Genomic DNA, 14,874 nt, shown 5'->3' on the forward strand with positions numbered 1-14,874 from the left:
AAAAGAAAGCACTAGGCAAATTAGCTTGACCATCTAGTCAGAGAAGCAAAAAGTGAAGCTCAGAGTACTTAAACTGGGTAAGACATGTAGATGGAAGATGCATGTAAAACCTTTCAGAGAGTGAAGGAAATATGTACCAAATGATCACTTCTGAAGTGTCAGTACCCTAAGAAGGCCTGGTCTACCGGTACAGTGGACCACTGTACTGGTATATAATATTCCAATAAAAACAAAAATGGTTAAATGCTCTCGGCTTCTCCTCCTGCCTCACAATGCACCTGATCCATGGGTTGTAATAGTATGTGTCACATGTAAAACCAGGAAAATTTGTTCTGAAGGAATTCATTTCCCATACCTAATTAAAGACATCAAATGTAGCTCTTTGTGAGCAAGCGCTATTGCATTTCCTGTTATCACCTGTTCTTTATTTGTTTCTCAAATTATCCTACTGTTTTTCAGCAAATCATTAATAATGCACACATCCTTCTGTGATAAAACAAACAAAATATTTTATCAAGGCACTCATTTTTAATGAGAAAAAAAAAAAAAAAATATATATATATATATATATATACACACACACACACACACACACACACACACACACACACACACACACACACACACACACACACACACACACACACACACACACACACACACCACTGCAACTTAATTAACACTAAATAGCAACATGCATGATCATGGAATCAATGTTCAAAACTCAAAGGAAAGTAAAAATGGTTTGTCTTTTATTATGGTAGTTTGTGGAGATGAAGCAGAAATCTTCTAAGAAGAGGATTTTTTGCTGGAAATGGTTTTCTCCAGGAATGCCAGAATCACATGTCATCAGGCAGTTATTGATTGAATTTAGTGCAATAGCAGAGCCTTGTGGTGCATGTTTTGATTATCTGGCGATACTACTGTTGGAACCTACGTTATAATTTTAAACTTCTACTAGTAAGTATATTTTTGTATTCAGACAGTGGGGGTTACAGTACACGCATGCAAGAACTCAGTGTTTTCAGACAAAAAAAAATGGAATACAGTTTTTGGATAAATTATTTAAAGTAATGACTCATTTTTTAATTTTACTTTCATTGTATTGAGGGGACTGTGCACTCCAGAGAAATTACCTTATTTTCTAAATTGAAACATTTCTCCAAAACATATCCCATTATAAGAATGTTTATGAGTCAGAATGTCTGAGACATTTTTGTTTTCTTTTATTGTTTTAGTATTGGGGTTTAAAAATCAATGATTGTAGAATTATTATTATTATTAGTAGTATTTATTTCTTAGCAGATTAAAGCTTATTGTCCTATTAAGATGGTGGGCTTATGCATGCAGAGGCTTTGTAAGTGTAACAGTGGACAAACTCAATTGAAGGCCAGCATGTGGGGCTAGAATGAAACAGAAAGAGAAAGAGCAGTAGGGGGACTTTGAAAACACCAAGGACTGGCCAGACCAATAGGCAGGAAGAGCAGATGTTGTTATTGGTAAACTCTCTTCAAAGTGCTTTTCAGCTAAATAGAACAGTGAGTGGCATTCTGCATGGCTCACATTTTGTGAGCCAGTATATACATGGATAGTCTCCATCACAAGCCTTTCATTAAAGACTTTTAATGGAATTTCAGGTTGAGGAACCCTGTGTTTTATAGAAGGCAAGGGCTAATCCAATTTGACCCAAAATAATCCACAATTTTGGAGGTTTTGACTACACAATTGATTGTGTCTGTATATAGAAAGCAAAAGCTTGTATCTGATATGCACCCCTCAACTCTTCATTGGACATGATGTTTATTCCCATTATGCAATGTTTTTGCATCCAGGTAAAATGGAAGAAATGCATTTAAAATACATATATAATTGATTTCCTTGTAGTTAAAAACAAAGAAAGCATTGTTTCTTTACACAGAAAATAAATCTGTCCTTACATAACATAACTACTTAAATGTGATGCACAACATTTCAACATAAAAGACAGTGCTGCCACTGTGGTTTGAATCTGCTTTTGTAGATATTAGCAAGTTATAAATTGAATATATTATTACAGTATTAACACAATATTATATGTAGTTATATTTTGCTAGTTACCTTGGTGAAGTATATCTTAGCAGAAGCTAAGGAAAGCGTTGATTGCCTTGGTACATTATTGTAAAAGCATAATAAATAGCTAAATTACCACGGTAACCCTTTATAAGGAAATGCCTGATGGTAACCTTGATATGTTATTTTGCCAGTAGGATACTTTTATAAACATACTGCTTTCAAAAGCAGTTTAAATATAATTCTAAGTCAAGTTCAGCAGACAGATTGTTTCCTGCAAGGCAATAATTTGATGGTGGTGTCGTGCTGTTGAGAAAGATGGATAAACAGTGTTGCAATAGTATGTCAACAGCAAGAAGTTGGTGCCAGTTCTGCAAATAAAGACAGAGATGGGATAGTAAATGTCATTTCTTTTGCCATGCTATTCTTTCAGCTGTAGCACTTTTAGTCTTCATGATGCAGATGTTTTCATAGTTACACCAGCCTTCTCTTTTCTACACCAGCCTCTCAGCCACCAGTAGGAAATGATGATGTATACCAATGATACCATTGTTTGGTATGTGGTTTTAGAAGTAGGTTCTTTATACAACACCATACACCTCCTCTGCATCTTCCAGTTTGTCACCTTATATCATCCGTAACCCCCCTCATCTGATAATGAGAGTCCATGCAGGGTCAATTTTTCTTGCTGAAACGTCCCAGAAAGTAAAAAATTGCTCGTCGTCGTTGTCTACTCGTTACCACCTGGATCGGCTCCAGTCACCATATGAAACTATACTATATATATATATATATATATATATATATATATATATATATATATTATATATATATATATATATATATATATATATATATATATTTGCTTTTACTATTATTTTTAGGGGTTATTTTTCAATTTAAATACAGTACAGTATACCTCACCCCGAAATCACTGGCAAGTAGTAAAGTTAACTTTTCGTGTCCAGAATATAAATTCATTACTTTTTACATATTATTTACAGCTTTAAAGAAGAAAAGAAAATTGAAATCCAACTGTATAGCCCAACAGAAGCTGTTTTTGGGGGGTATTTAAAGGAAAAGTAAACACTGCAGGTTGAGTGATGGTCTGATAAAAGCTGTCATTAGGGACTTTCAGCAGCAAAACAGGCCAAGTAGTAACTTTCAAGGTGCAAAGAAAAAAAATCTGGTGCACAATTTGAAAGGGCTGGTCGACTCAAAGGAAGGGCCCAGCAGGTGGAGATTTAAAGGGTTTGAGTTGAGCAGCTTATGTAGACATGACCCTGAAAGGTAATCCTGTAGGAAGTCAGGGAAGGAGATTGTTAGCTGGGGACAGACCTAATTAAATGTGATTTGCAATACAAGGAGCATACAGAGAAAGCCTGCCTTTCGAGAAAGAGTAAATGTACCAGAAAGCTTTTGTTTTCCTTCAAATGAAGGAGAGTTGGGGTGTTATTCCAGCAAAGGATTATATTGTTGGAGAACCCTAAGGAGTGATGCACAGCAGCGTGGATTGGATTATGCCAGCCAGAGTCACGACATTGTCTGTCACCAGATACATAGGGCAAAATATAACACTTGCTATGTGCTTTGGACATTGAACTGTTTAATGTATTTCTCAAGGCTGTCTTGAAATGAAAATGTTAAAATAACCCCATAATAAATACATGTATTATTATTATTATTATTATTATTATTATTATTATTATTATTATTATTATTATAATAATAATAATAATAATAATAATAATAATAATAATAATAATAATAATAATAATGTAGTATTGATTTAGTAAAAAAAATGTGATTTTGTTACATAACAAATCCAGTAACTTACAATTACAATTTTACCCTGATTTTCTAATACGCTCTTTATCTAAAATATTTTTTCTTCACCTGTGTTGAATTCCTGAAGCTGTTGATTTCAAACCTGCTCAGTCTTTACCCTCACGTTTCTAAGGATCAAGGGCTGCTAGTGGGGCTATGATAAAAACATGCCTCTCTACTCCTGAGGGGACAATTTAACTGCTTTCTACTGGGTGGGTGTTCAGATATTCCTCACTTCTTTAATTTAGAGAATGTGAGAAAGTGGAACCCATTCTCTCTTTATTTTGTATTGCTTGAGGCATTTGGCGTAAGAAAAAAGTTAAGCTAGCATTCCTTGGATGTTTGATATGTGTTTGTGATGTTACAGTGTATATATCTATCGATTTTTAAGTTGTACGTTTTTTGATAACAAAAGCAAGAAGGGCTTTCCTTATATTTTCCACTTTTGTTTTTACCCCGGGCTGTTGTTACTCAATGCGATCTCTCTCCCTGGGATTGTGAGCGCTGCCTACTCCTGCTTTCTCTCTCGCTTTTTCTCTTTGAATTCTGTGGGACTCTTGCAGTGTTGAAGGAAAGTGTATTTAACTTAAATGAAACTCAAACCCATCAACATGTGCTTATAACATTTCATTGCATTTTTTAAACCCTGCACAGTATGCAAATACTGTCAAATCTGTTTATACAGCAGGAAAGAGCTCAAGTCTTCTCCAGATCACAAATACTGTTAAATATTGTCACTTATGAATTAGCCATTATTATTTATATAAAAATCAATTAATATCCATGTTCTAACAGGCAGCTTTCTATGTGGTTGTTACATTTGTAATTGAAGTATTTGTAATTGAAGTAATTAATATACAGTATTTTGTTGAAAAGACACAATTACAATTCTAAGAAAATGTTACTGTGGAATCTAAAGTTATTTTAGGATAGAATTAAGAAAGCAAGAAGTGAATTTGAAAACCGCTGAACAACAACAAATTATTATTTTTTTGTTCCAAATAAAGTATATTTTTATAAAACATATGTACTTAAAGTAATGTTAGATTGTGTCTGTAATTCTCTACGATAAAACACATTTTCCAGAATGAGGAAATGCTATTGAAAAAGTACAATAAGGCTAAAAGAGTACAATCAGCTCATTTTGAAATGAATGAATTCGAAGCACACAAATTGAAAATGTAACCTTGGTTTTATAGGACATTTTTCTAGCAGGCTAGACTCACTTTGATGAATAAAACAGTGGTGCTAATTCAGAGTATATTATTTTCACTAATAATATTGCTATGCTTATATAATATATAAAGCAGGTATCATTCCTTCACATGATTTTTCCACCCCTGTTGGTCCTGGGCTCTGCAGGCAGTTCCTTATGTCAACCCCTCTGTCCTCTGCTTATTTTTGATGGTCTGGCTCCAAGGGGTCTTGGGTCTGCTTCTCTTTTTTTTGTCTTTGGGGTTTTATTGAGGGGTTTTTTGGCAACGCAATCATTCATCTTGAGGACATGGAAAAGCTGGTGAACCATCTCTGCTGGTCAACCATCTCTGAGATTATTTCATCAGTACGCTTGGATGAAGTTGTTTGATCATGTAAGCTTACAGACAGCTCATAGAAACACTGTAGTACATTAATTAACAACCACTTATTATGGATCCCTGAAAAATCAAATTAATATAACAATTATATTTAAACACTGGAAATAAATAAACATTAGTCCTGCCTTATTAAGTGGGAAAATCAACTATTTCTCTAGAGTTGCCTATTCCAGAAATACTATGTATTCCCTGATTTGCAATGGGGTTGCTGTCCGTGGTCCAGTGCACAGCCTGTATACAGAAGTGCCAACTTCTTTGAACATGCATCCATGCAACAGATGTCATGTTATCTTGCTCGTGGGGAATATAAGATTTGTATACTCAGGTTGGTCTAGTTGGAATAACTTTTGCTTGAAAAATAAGAGGATTCTATCACCATTGTAAATTTGTCTAATTTGTGTTCTCTATACATTGATTCCATCTTAGCCTTTCATGTTTGGGATGCAATCAGCAGAGCTCAATTTCATGGGGTTTAGTGCTTCAGAAATTGAAAAAAATTGGGGTTTGAGGAGAGCTTAGCTTCTCAACTATTAAAACCCTTTGACAAAGAGATATTGGATGGCTGTGACTGGGAATAGATGAGCTAGGCTAAAAGAAAGAGAGGATTAGAGGATTTAAAACTGCTGGGTTTCTATATGGTGATGTCATTTAAAATAAAAAAAAAAAAGGTTGTTGTGACAAGGTGGGCAGCCAGTAGGTTCACCATTATAGAAAGTTGGTAATGAGACAGTGTCCTGATATCTGGTTGTTTGATCATCAATCTCTTTGTCTGGGATGCAAGGCTGAAGTCTGAAAGACTGGGCTGAAGTCTGAAAGTCTGAGTTTTCAGATTTAAAGTCAGTGTTAGTATTAATTTACTGATAATCCTCTGCAATGCAACACTTCATTTGTCATGCAAAGGGGTGACTATATCAGTTAACTAATTAACTGCCTACCTTCTACTCTTACACAGAAAACTTTGTTCCTAACACTCCACATTAAAGCCACAAATTAGAAGCTGAACAATTTCCTGTACTGTATATGCAGATATTTCTCAAGCCAAATAGCAGATGCATTTCCAGCATTTTCTTTGCACATGTCTTTTTTCACACACTTGTGTCCTCACAGTACTTCCAATCGAGTAACCAGCTTAGTGTTAATTTGCCACTGGATATCATATAGCAGCTTAGGATTTCAGTGTGCTTATACTGCTAGTGGATCCTATCTCCTCACCACTAGGACGACTGTGGGACTCTGGTGGCCTGTGTTAATTTCTGTTCTATCCAAGAAAAATTCACCTACCCTGCAGGCAGGAGCCATAGAGTTTTCATCTGGGCAAAGGCAGCAGTGCCTGGGAATCAATCCACAACCTTCCAATACTAAAGTTACTCTGCTGACCATAATTGACAGGAATGTACATTGTATGGGTAATTTTCATGAGAGGAATTAAGGAAGAAAACTTTTATGCCTGCAATCACATGATTGGGATGCAATGTACTTCCTTCCTTCTATACTTTGTTTTTGAGGAATTTATACTATTGAATCTAATGACCTTTGATGATACAGCCTCTTATACTATATATTTGTTACCTTTTGTTGGCAATAGTTTTTACCTGATTTACTAGTTTGAGACCAATGCATGCATTTCAGAAGTGCAAGTCAGAGCATATGTTGCTCCAAGACCACAAGACCAAAAACCCTTAGGATGCCCCAGAGAGCTCAACAGGCCACAGCAGGACAATGCAAGCTTTTTTGTCTTCTTGCAGATATATCAACAGGAATCTCAGTGTTCAACAGGTTAAAGGAACCACATGTGGATAAAGATGAGGGGGTACTTTGGCTGAATGATATGTTGTGCTATGAAGCTTGTAGTAAGCAAGATTTCTGCTTGATCTTTGACTACCTTCCTCCTGCTAGCTCAGCAGCCACAACAAAAGTAGCATTTCCTTAAAGAGAAAGTAGCGAGGTTCCAAAAAATAGAGGGCTTGATGTTCCCTATGGGCAAACTGTAGGCAAACTGCCCATCTAATTCATTTCCTATGGAGTGGGTAGTTTGCTCACAGGGGAAAATACAACCCATAGTGTTACACCTTCCTACGTGTCGCTACAATTGTTTAAATAATGTACCTGTACATTTTGTTTTCCATTATTAATATCCTGATAACCTTTTACACTTATACCTTGAAGTCTGTTTCAAAGCTGTTTTCAAAATGGCCGCTCTAGTGCACTGTGTAAGGAGTATTGCCAACATTATCAAACAGGTAACACAGAAATAACCAACCATGATGTGGTATGTAAAAAGAAAAGCCAGAGCACTTGTTGTTATGTCAGTGATTTAGAATTCAAATCTCAATCAATATTTAAACAGTTGTAGCAACACACAGGGACTTATAACGTTATATTTTTCAGAAACATGCTACTTAATCTTTAAGTTCTAATTATGACTTTTGATATGTAGATATCTGTTTTTGTGTTGATTTGTTATTCTGCAGGTGCATCCATTTGATCATCATTCATCTAACTGTCTGTTTATCTTGCTGAGCTATCACTTGTCGTTTGCTTGTTTATTAAGGATTGTTTTGCGTACATACATTGTAACAACATATTCTTAAATATTGGTGTTTTAAACAACAGCTTATTCACTCCATTTAGCAAGTCAACTAACAGAAAAATGTAACTGATTATTTAGAAAAAGCTAATGAAAATCCTTGAAAGAATAAACTCAGCAGTAAGTTAGAAATCTAATAAGACTGTAAAACATTTTTGCTACTCTTTCATGCTTTTTTCACCATTTTCTGTTATCCACTGTACTACAGTGTAATCTGAAATACAGAAAGCTGGTCCTGCCTCCACATCCTCTGCATCACATTACTGGCATTTGCGATCATGCAGCTGTATTCCTTCCACACAGGGCCACTGCTAATTAAAGTGATAAAAAACAAAACAACTTCATGTCAGCCTTCATGAGGGCATTTCTACTACTCCATGATATAAGAAAATCTGTGTAAAATGTGACCCTAGAACCCAATTTTGTAAAATAAGGAGAAAGCTGCTTTTCAATACCAATCTTAATGTAAAATATATTTTAGTTTAGGACATCCAAAGAGTTCAGCACAAACTGCTAGATAGTTACAGAATACTTCAAAATATTACCTTTCGGGTCAGATTTGATTTACAGGAGGGTTATCTTATATCTTAGTGTCTGTCTTATTCTTCCAGCCAACCGTCAGGCTAGTCTCATTCAATCTGTTCCTGAGCAACTGATTTCTATTCTTTAACAAGTTGCCAGAAAGTTTACTATATAAATCCATCTGAAAGTGTCAGATATCAATATCATAATATTTAGAAAAAAAAATATTATAAATACCAAAAAAATGACAATGTCAGTCCCAGTTTAGAAGGTCAGAATTTGGGATAACAGTTGAAAAAAAAAAAAAAAACACACACACACACATTACACTCAGACTACAAATATAGTACTAAACTTTTGTAAGTTAATTTATCTTTTTACTAGTGGTAGAAAGTGTTACCACTGAACAATGGGGCTGAATTAGCTGTCAGAAATTTGAACAGAAGATCCTCAGACTAAGGCTCTAACCCGAAAAAAAAAAAAAAAACACACCACATTATGAGTCTGATGTTTCATATCATGATTTGAAGACCTCATTCAATTAAATAGAAAAGATGTCACACTGACACAATGGCTGACTTAGCTCTATCTTATGATAGGGCTTATGGACAGAAATCCTCAGACTAAGGCTCTTAACCCTGGAATTACTGATACCTGTCTACCATGTAGTCTGCCAAGTCATACTTTGAGGCATCAGGCCTCTAAAGCATTTCAATAGAGATCCTCTGCCCCCTTGCTGAATCACAGTGGAAAGGAAAATGAAACACCCACCCCAACCCCCTCACACACACAAACACACACACCTCAGACCAGCTCGGCAGAAAACTGAGGGGGAAAAAAATTAGTATCATTACAACTGGTACTGAAATCAATTGAAATACATAAATAAACACGTCTACAGTGGTCCCTGCACCTTGTATTGTCTTATTTTTTTTTTTATTTTTTTTTTTTGCCCTGTAAAGTACTTTGAGATTCTTCAGTGAATGTAAGAATAAAATGTACTGTTATCACTGTTGTTGTATTACTCCTTTCCAGAAAGTGCTGTTGGACCTTTTAACAGCCACAAAGTAGACGGAAGCTCATCCAATAGACGTACCCTTCAAACACTGTGCTGAAATGTTGGTAGGTAAAGTATGACTAGGTTATCCTTTACCACCAAGAATGTTTAGATACTTGCTATCTTGCATTGTAATTCAGAAGCTGTAGTTTGCTTCCTGTGTGTTGAGCTTACACTGAAAAGCTGGAAGATCTCTTCAATAAATGTAGTACAGGTGGATGTTGCTGTGTTTACTTAAAAATGAATTCTGGAAATAAACTGGATATTACTTAAACAAAAAACATGGGAATTTCCATGGAAATATGTGACAATGTACACCATCTGCAGTTTCCATACAAAAGTTCAAATTAGGTGCTCTCCAATGGTTAACATTCTTTCCTAATCCTTGTCTGTCTTTATCCTAGACTGAGTTTATTGTGCTCATGTAGCAATAGTTATGTAGTTGTCAGGGTGGGAGCCATCACAATTATTTAATGTAGGCTCTGTAGTCTTGGCTGATTTAGTGTTGTTAGAATCCATATGGAAGCAGTCAAGTTGCCATATCTTTCTTTGTTCTATTTAATGCCCATAATGCTATCAGGGCTCTTGAATAATAGAGACTTATTTCAGTGTACACACATAAATAGACAGAAAGAATGACATGACTAATACAATCGCAATATAAGCTGCAGGGCATACTGTGGATAATAAACACAAGTAAAATGTTTTTGTAGGTCACTTGGTAGGTGAAGGTTTGGTATTTCATTTTCTTTGTTGTTTTATTGAGCAGTTGGCATATTTAGATATGTATGAAGATATAACTTCTATCCATGGAAATACTGACCAAATTCTTCAAATTGTTTTAAAAAATAAATACAAAAGAAAACTTGCATAAGCAATTTATAGAGATTCTCAATCTCAAGTTTGTAACCACCTGCTATGTTCCTAGGTTTTGAGGATGACTTATTTTAATATGATTTAACTGTTAAAAGTAAAAAAAAAAGAGGCGGGGTAGCTAAGGTGGGACAAAGAGAGAGGCGGTTGGGCTTGCAATTCAAAAGCAATTTATAAGCACAAGTGCCCGTTTGAGAGCAAAGGAAGAGGAATCCTGTTAAGAGGATTAATTGAAAGTGGTTGGCATAGAAACCGGGCTTGAAATCTATGAACAGACCTTGTTGTTTTATTGAGTAGATTCGACGTTTGAAGTTACTGGCCTACTGGTTTAGAAAACATTTTATTTTTATGTTTTTAGAAATAAGCTAAAATAGCTAAATGTAAAACTGCTGCTTTAAATAAGGAACTAAAATTAAACATTAGGTTCCATGACATATGCACACACAGGCATCCCTTTTAATAATAATTTACATAAGGCTGATAATGGATGAAATCTGCTGTTGTTTTAACTGGCATAATGATTTAAAAAATGGATTACGGTGAGTAAGAAGAGTAACCATTTAGTGGAACATTTACTGTACATATTTGGGCCATTTTTCATGCCCCTTCTGTTGATTTAAAACATTAAAAATGTTATAAAATCAATCGAATGAAAGTATACTCCGCAAACGGATGAATCTAAGGACGTGTTTAAGCCCCCTGTCACTACAACACTGAAGTGCTTTTGTTCAAGATAATGGTAGTCGTGAAAGCCTCATCTGATTTCCAGCGGGAGTCCCGCTGTCTTGTGATTTACAGCTGGATGAGGCAGATGTGGGATGAATAAGAGATTCTCCTCCAGGATTGGGGCTTGTCAGTGACTGAACTGGGAATAAGGAACAGGGGTCTCCTTGGTTCCCTGGGATCTTTAACCCACTCTAGATACAGAACACCCCATGGCATTCTGTAGTCCCTCCCCTCCCCAAGTGGAAATAGAAATGGCATTACCCTGATTATTTCAGTAAAACGTCCGGTCCTATTTTTTTCTGTATACGTCCACTGCTGTCTTTCATTTGCTGATGTGGGTGTTACTAGGGCACCTTCAGTGTTGGGAGCCATTGACATAATGGTACCACAGTACCTCATACATTTACAATAATGCACCAATGGTATCATCTTGAGTCTTGCTAATTGGTTTTTGATATTAGGTGGATAGTGTAACTAACGCAAACATCAGAAAACATTCCCAACAGTATGTAGAGTACATAGGTATCTTATAACTGAGTTGCTGCTTTTATCTTGGTTTGAAAGTTACAGTACTGCAAGTAAAAAATAAATAAACCATAAAAAAGAAGGACATTGTTTCTATTTTTGGGGAGCTTGTTTTTGTTCAATATTTCTGCTGCAAACATTATTGTAAGTCTTGCAAATTTCAATTAGATGATTATTAGATATCATGTGGGTTCCTGCATGTACCCAGCTGTGGTAAAAAAAAAAAAAAAGTTCCTCAGTTTTACCTCTAAGTCACAATACTGTAACAGTTTATTTTGTCCGAAATATGTGATTTTTTTTTTTTTTTTTTAATGATATATACGTAATCTAGTAATAGCAATCTAGTTATGTTATCTAGTAATAGCACGTGAAGATGCTACTGTTACTGTCTATTTCATTATTGTTTAGGGTTTTTTTTAAGTTTAGGAGGGTACAATTGTACCAGCAGTAACACAATACCTACCTAACACAATGACTAGGTTTGACAATGTATAATATTTTGCCTTTGTGTATGGCATTGTTGTAGAACATTGTTTTCACATCAGCAGTCTGCCTCAATGGAATCAAAAGTGTTGCACTTGCTTTCAAGTGATTAATTGAAAGGAGAACAACAGTGTTGATGTGTTTTTCTCCACATATATATCTTCAGTACAGCTCTCGTTGTCAAGTATAATTTCAATGATCCAATTTCTACGATGGGTTTGCGCACAGAATACCGCACGTGGTGTACAGTTTAGTTCCTTATCATTGTTTTGTGTTTTATTTCAGCTCTTTCCATTTTTAGAAAGTCGGGCATTGACAGGTGGCAAACCAAAAAGAAACTTCACAAAATAATAACTAACCCAAAAACATATTTGCATCTGAGTGCACACCCACAGCAAATAGATTGAAGAAAATGATACCCAATAGACAGTCTAGATTGTATTTAAACGAATGAATCACTGACCTTAAAATGCAAAAGTAACCGAAAGTGTAAAGGGTGGAGTAACAGAGACGCTTAAAAGACAGTAACACATCTAATATGGAAGTAGCCCATACTGGTTTCCCATGACGGAAGAAACAAATAAATTACTATTGATCCAGAACTCATCAACACAAATGGCTGGCTCTGCTTTCACAGGCTCACAGTGCTGCAGGGCTAGCAAGTTGACCAACTGGGTGGGGAAAAATGCTCTGTACTGTCTACTAATTGTGTTCATCTGCATGAATATTCAGGCCAATGAAAGCCCCAAATGATTTTTTATTTTTAATTTTATTTAATTATTTTAATGTAAGACTAGATTCTGCAGATGAGAAGATAAATAAAGGTCTTGTATACTTTTAGAGCCTTACCTCCAAATAATTCTCTTTAACCAGTATAAAAATTAAAAAAAATAAATCTGTGTCTAAGTGTTTCTCAGTATTTGACCTGTGTTTGGTGTGAATAGAGTGTTTGTAGTTTATTTGTTTGCTTCATGTTGGAGTTCCAGTACACAGCAACTGAATATTCAGGGGATAGATTTCCACTATTGCCTGTCACCTATCATGAGTGCAAGTTACCTTGCACAGCAGATCTAGTCCCTAACAGTATGCTGCAGGGCTGTCAGGTAGTCTGTAGCTTAAGTAGCAAGGGCAGAGGTTATGCTTACACTTAAACATCAGGAAGGCACGGTTATATTCTCTGCTAGCAAGACGTGACAACCAGTCCAATCCACTGAACATGAGATTGCATTTATTTGCTGATCTGTACAGGGAAACTCCCGTCACCAGGCTTTGAAAGTGAAGGACAGCTACTGTGTTCATTCAATCTTATTTCTAAAAAAGAAAAAAAAGGCTGCACGCTGGGTTTGAGATGTATATGTATATCTGTGTTGATACATCCCATTTCTTCATGTCTGCAAAACAGCAACATAACACATATTATACCATATTCACTTACACTGGTTTGAGTCTAAATGGAAAAAGAAAAATAATGCATTGTCACTAATTTTTATTTTAAGAGCTTCTGCAAATTCAAATTACGTAACATGATCATTTACATTTTCTTTTAATTTAAAACAATAGGGACACATTTTGTCAAGGTTGTTACCAAAAAAAAAATGTGCACCATTTTAGTGAAAGAAAAATTGATGTTACATAATAACTATTATCAAAAATGCAAGCAAGCATGTGAGGCCTTAGTTAAACATAAGAGCAGCTTGTTACTTGTTCTGTAAGATATTTTATTGTAGATGGAGTCTAGCTTGATACCTGCTGATGAACCAACATGCATTTCGGATCATTTCAATAACCCCATGCAAAGAGAAGGTCAGCTGCCTAGCTCAATGTCGTATAAACACAGTGGTAGGTTGCCATCAGAGAAGTCAGGAATTAATCCTGCTCTGTTGCTTCCACCCCCAAAGCTGTCTGCTTCAATAACTAGAAACAGGTTGGAATATTGGATAGCTTGGTCTGCAGTCCCCCCTACTTGCCAGACCTCACTACAGCAAAATAACAGGCATGTCCACAGCTGGGCCAGATAATATGTGTCTGGTATCATTGAGATTGGTAAGAGACCAGACTGTCATGCCAGGCATATGATGGAAGAATGAGGATTTTAGTAAAACAACAATGCAAGATGATGATGAAAGTCATATTTGTAGATATGTTGTCTTATATGTTCTCAATCAGTGCATCTTTAAAGAGTTCCAATCTATGTCCTATTGGAATCTCTCTGGGGGAAAAAAAAAAAAACAAAAAACAAAAAAACAACAACAACAACAACAACAACAACAACAACAAAAACTGTTACAAAGTAGGGATGTGAAATAATATTTTGGCTAATATTCCAATACTTCTACTAGTAATTCAATTGACAGAATAATTAATAGATTGTTGTCATTGTTTTTTTGGTTTTGTTGCTACAGTAATTTTTACATAGTGCACAGTGCCAAAAGGTGTCTGAATTGTGTAAGTACAGCACTGATCTTATCGCTGATCTTTTTTTCATGATATAATAAAAAATAAAAAAATACCTTTGGTCCATTTGTCATTCTAGTAGGAAACAGAGAACACCAAAAGGCACTGAGTAAACTAACGTCTGCATCCCAGACACTGTCAATATGTTCAGGGGGCTTGATTTGGTGTTGATACAT

General features: G+C 35.5%; 1 protein-coding gene across 4 annotated transcripts in view; it reads left to right on the plus strand.

Annotated features, from left to right (window-relative positions):
• Positions 1-14,874, plus strand: part of LOC121323983 (protocadherin-1-like) — a 135,163-nt gene that overhangs the window by 86,326 nt on the left and 33,963 nt on the right. The window contains exon 5 of one of the 4 annotated variants that reach the window (XM_041265344.1): positions 9,616-9,702. The exons of the other annotated variants lie outside the window; for them this stretch is intronic. Coding sequence (XP_041121278.1) covers positions 9,616-9,695 — 80 coding nt within the window. The 3' untranslated portion in view covers positions 9,696-9,702. The remainder of the gene's footprint in view (positions 1-9,615; positions 9,703-14,874) is intronic. 4 annotated transcript variants of the gene reach the window in all.

The sequence above is a fragment of the Polyodon spathula genome, chromosome 12, assembly GCF_017654505.1.
Source record: "Polyodon spathula isolate WHYD16114869_AA chromosome 12, ASM1765450v1, whole genome shotgun sequence".
Classification (NCBI taxonomy): domain Eukaryota; kingdom Metazoa; phylum Chordata; class Actinopteri; order Acipenseriformes; family Polyodontidae; genus Polyodon; species Polyodon spathula.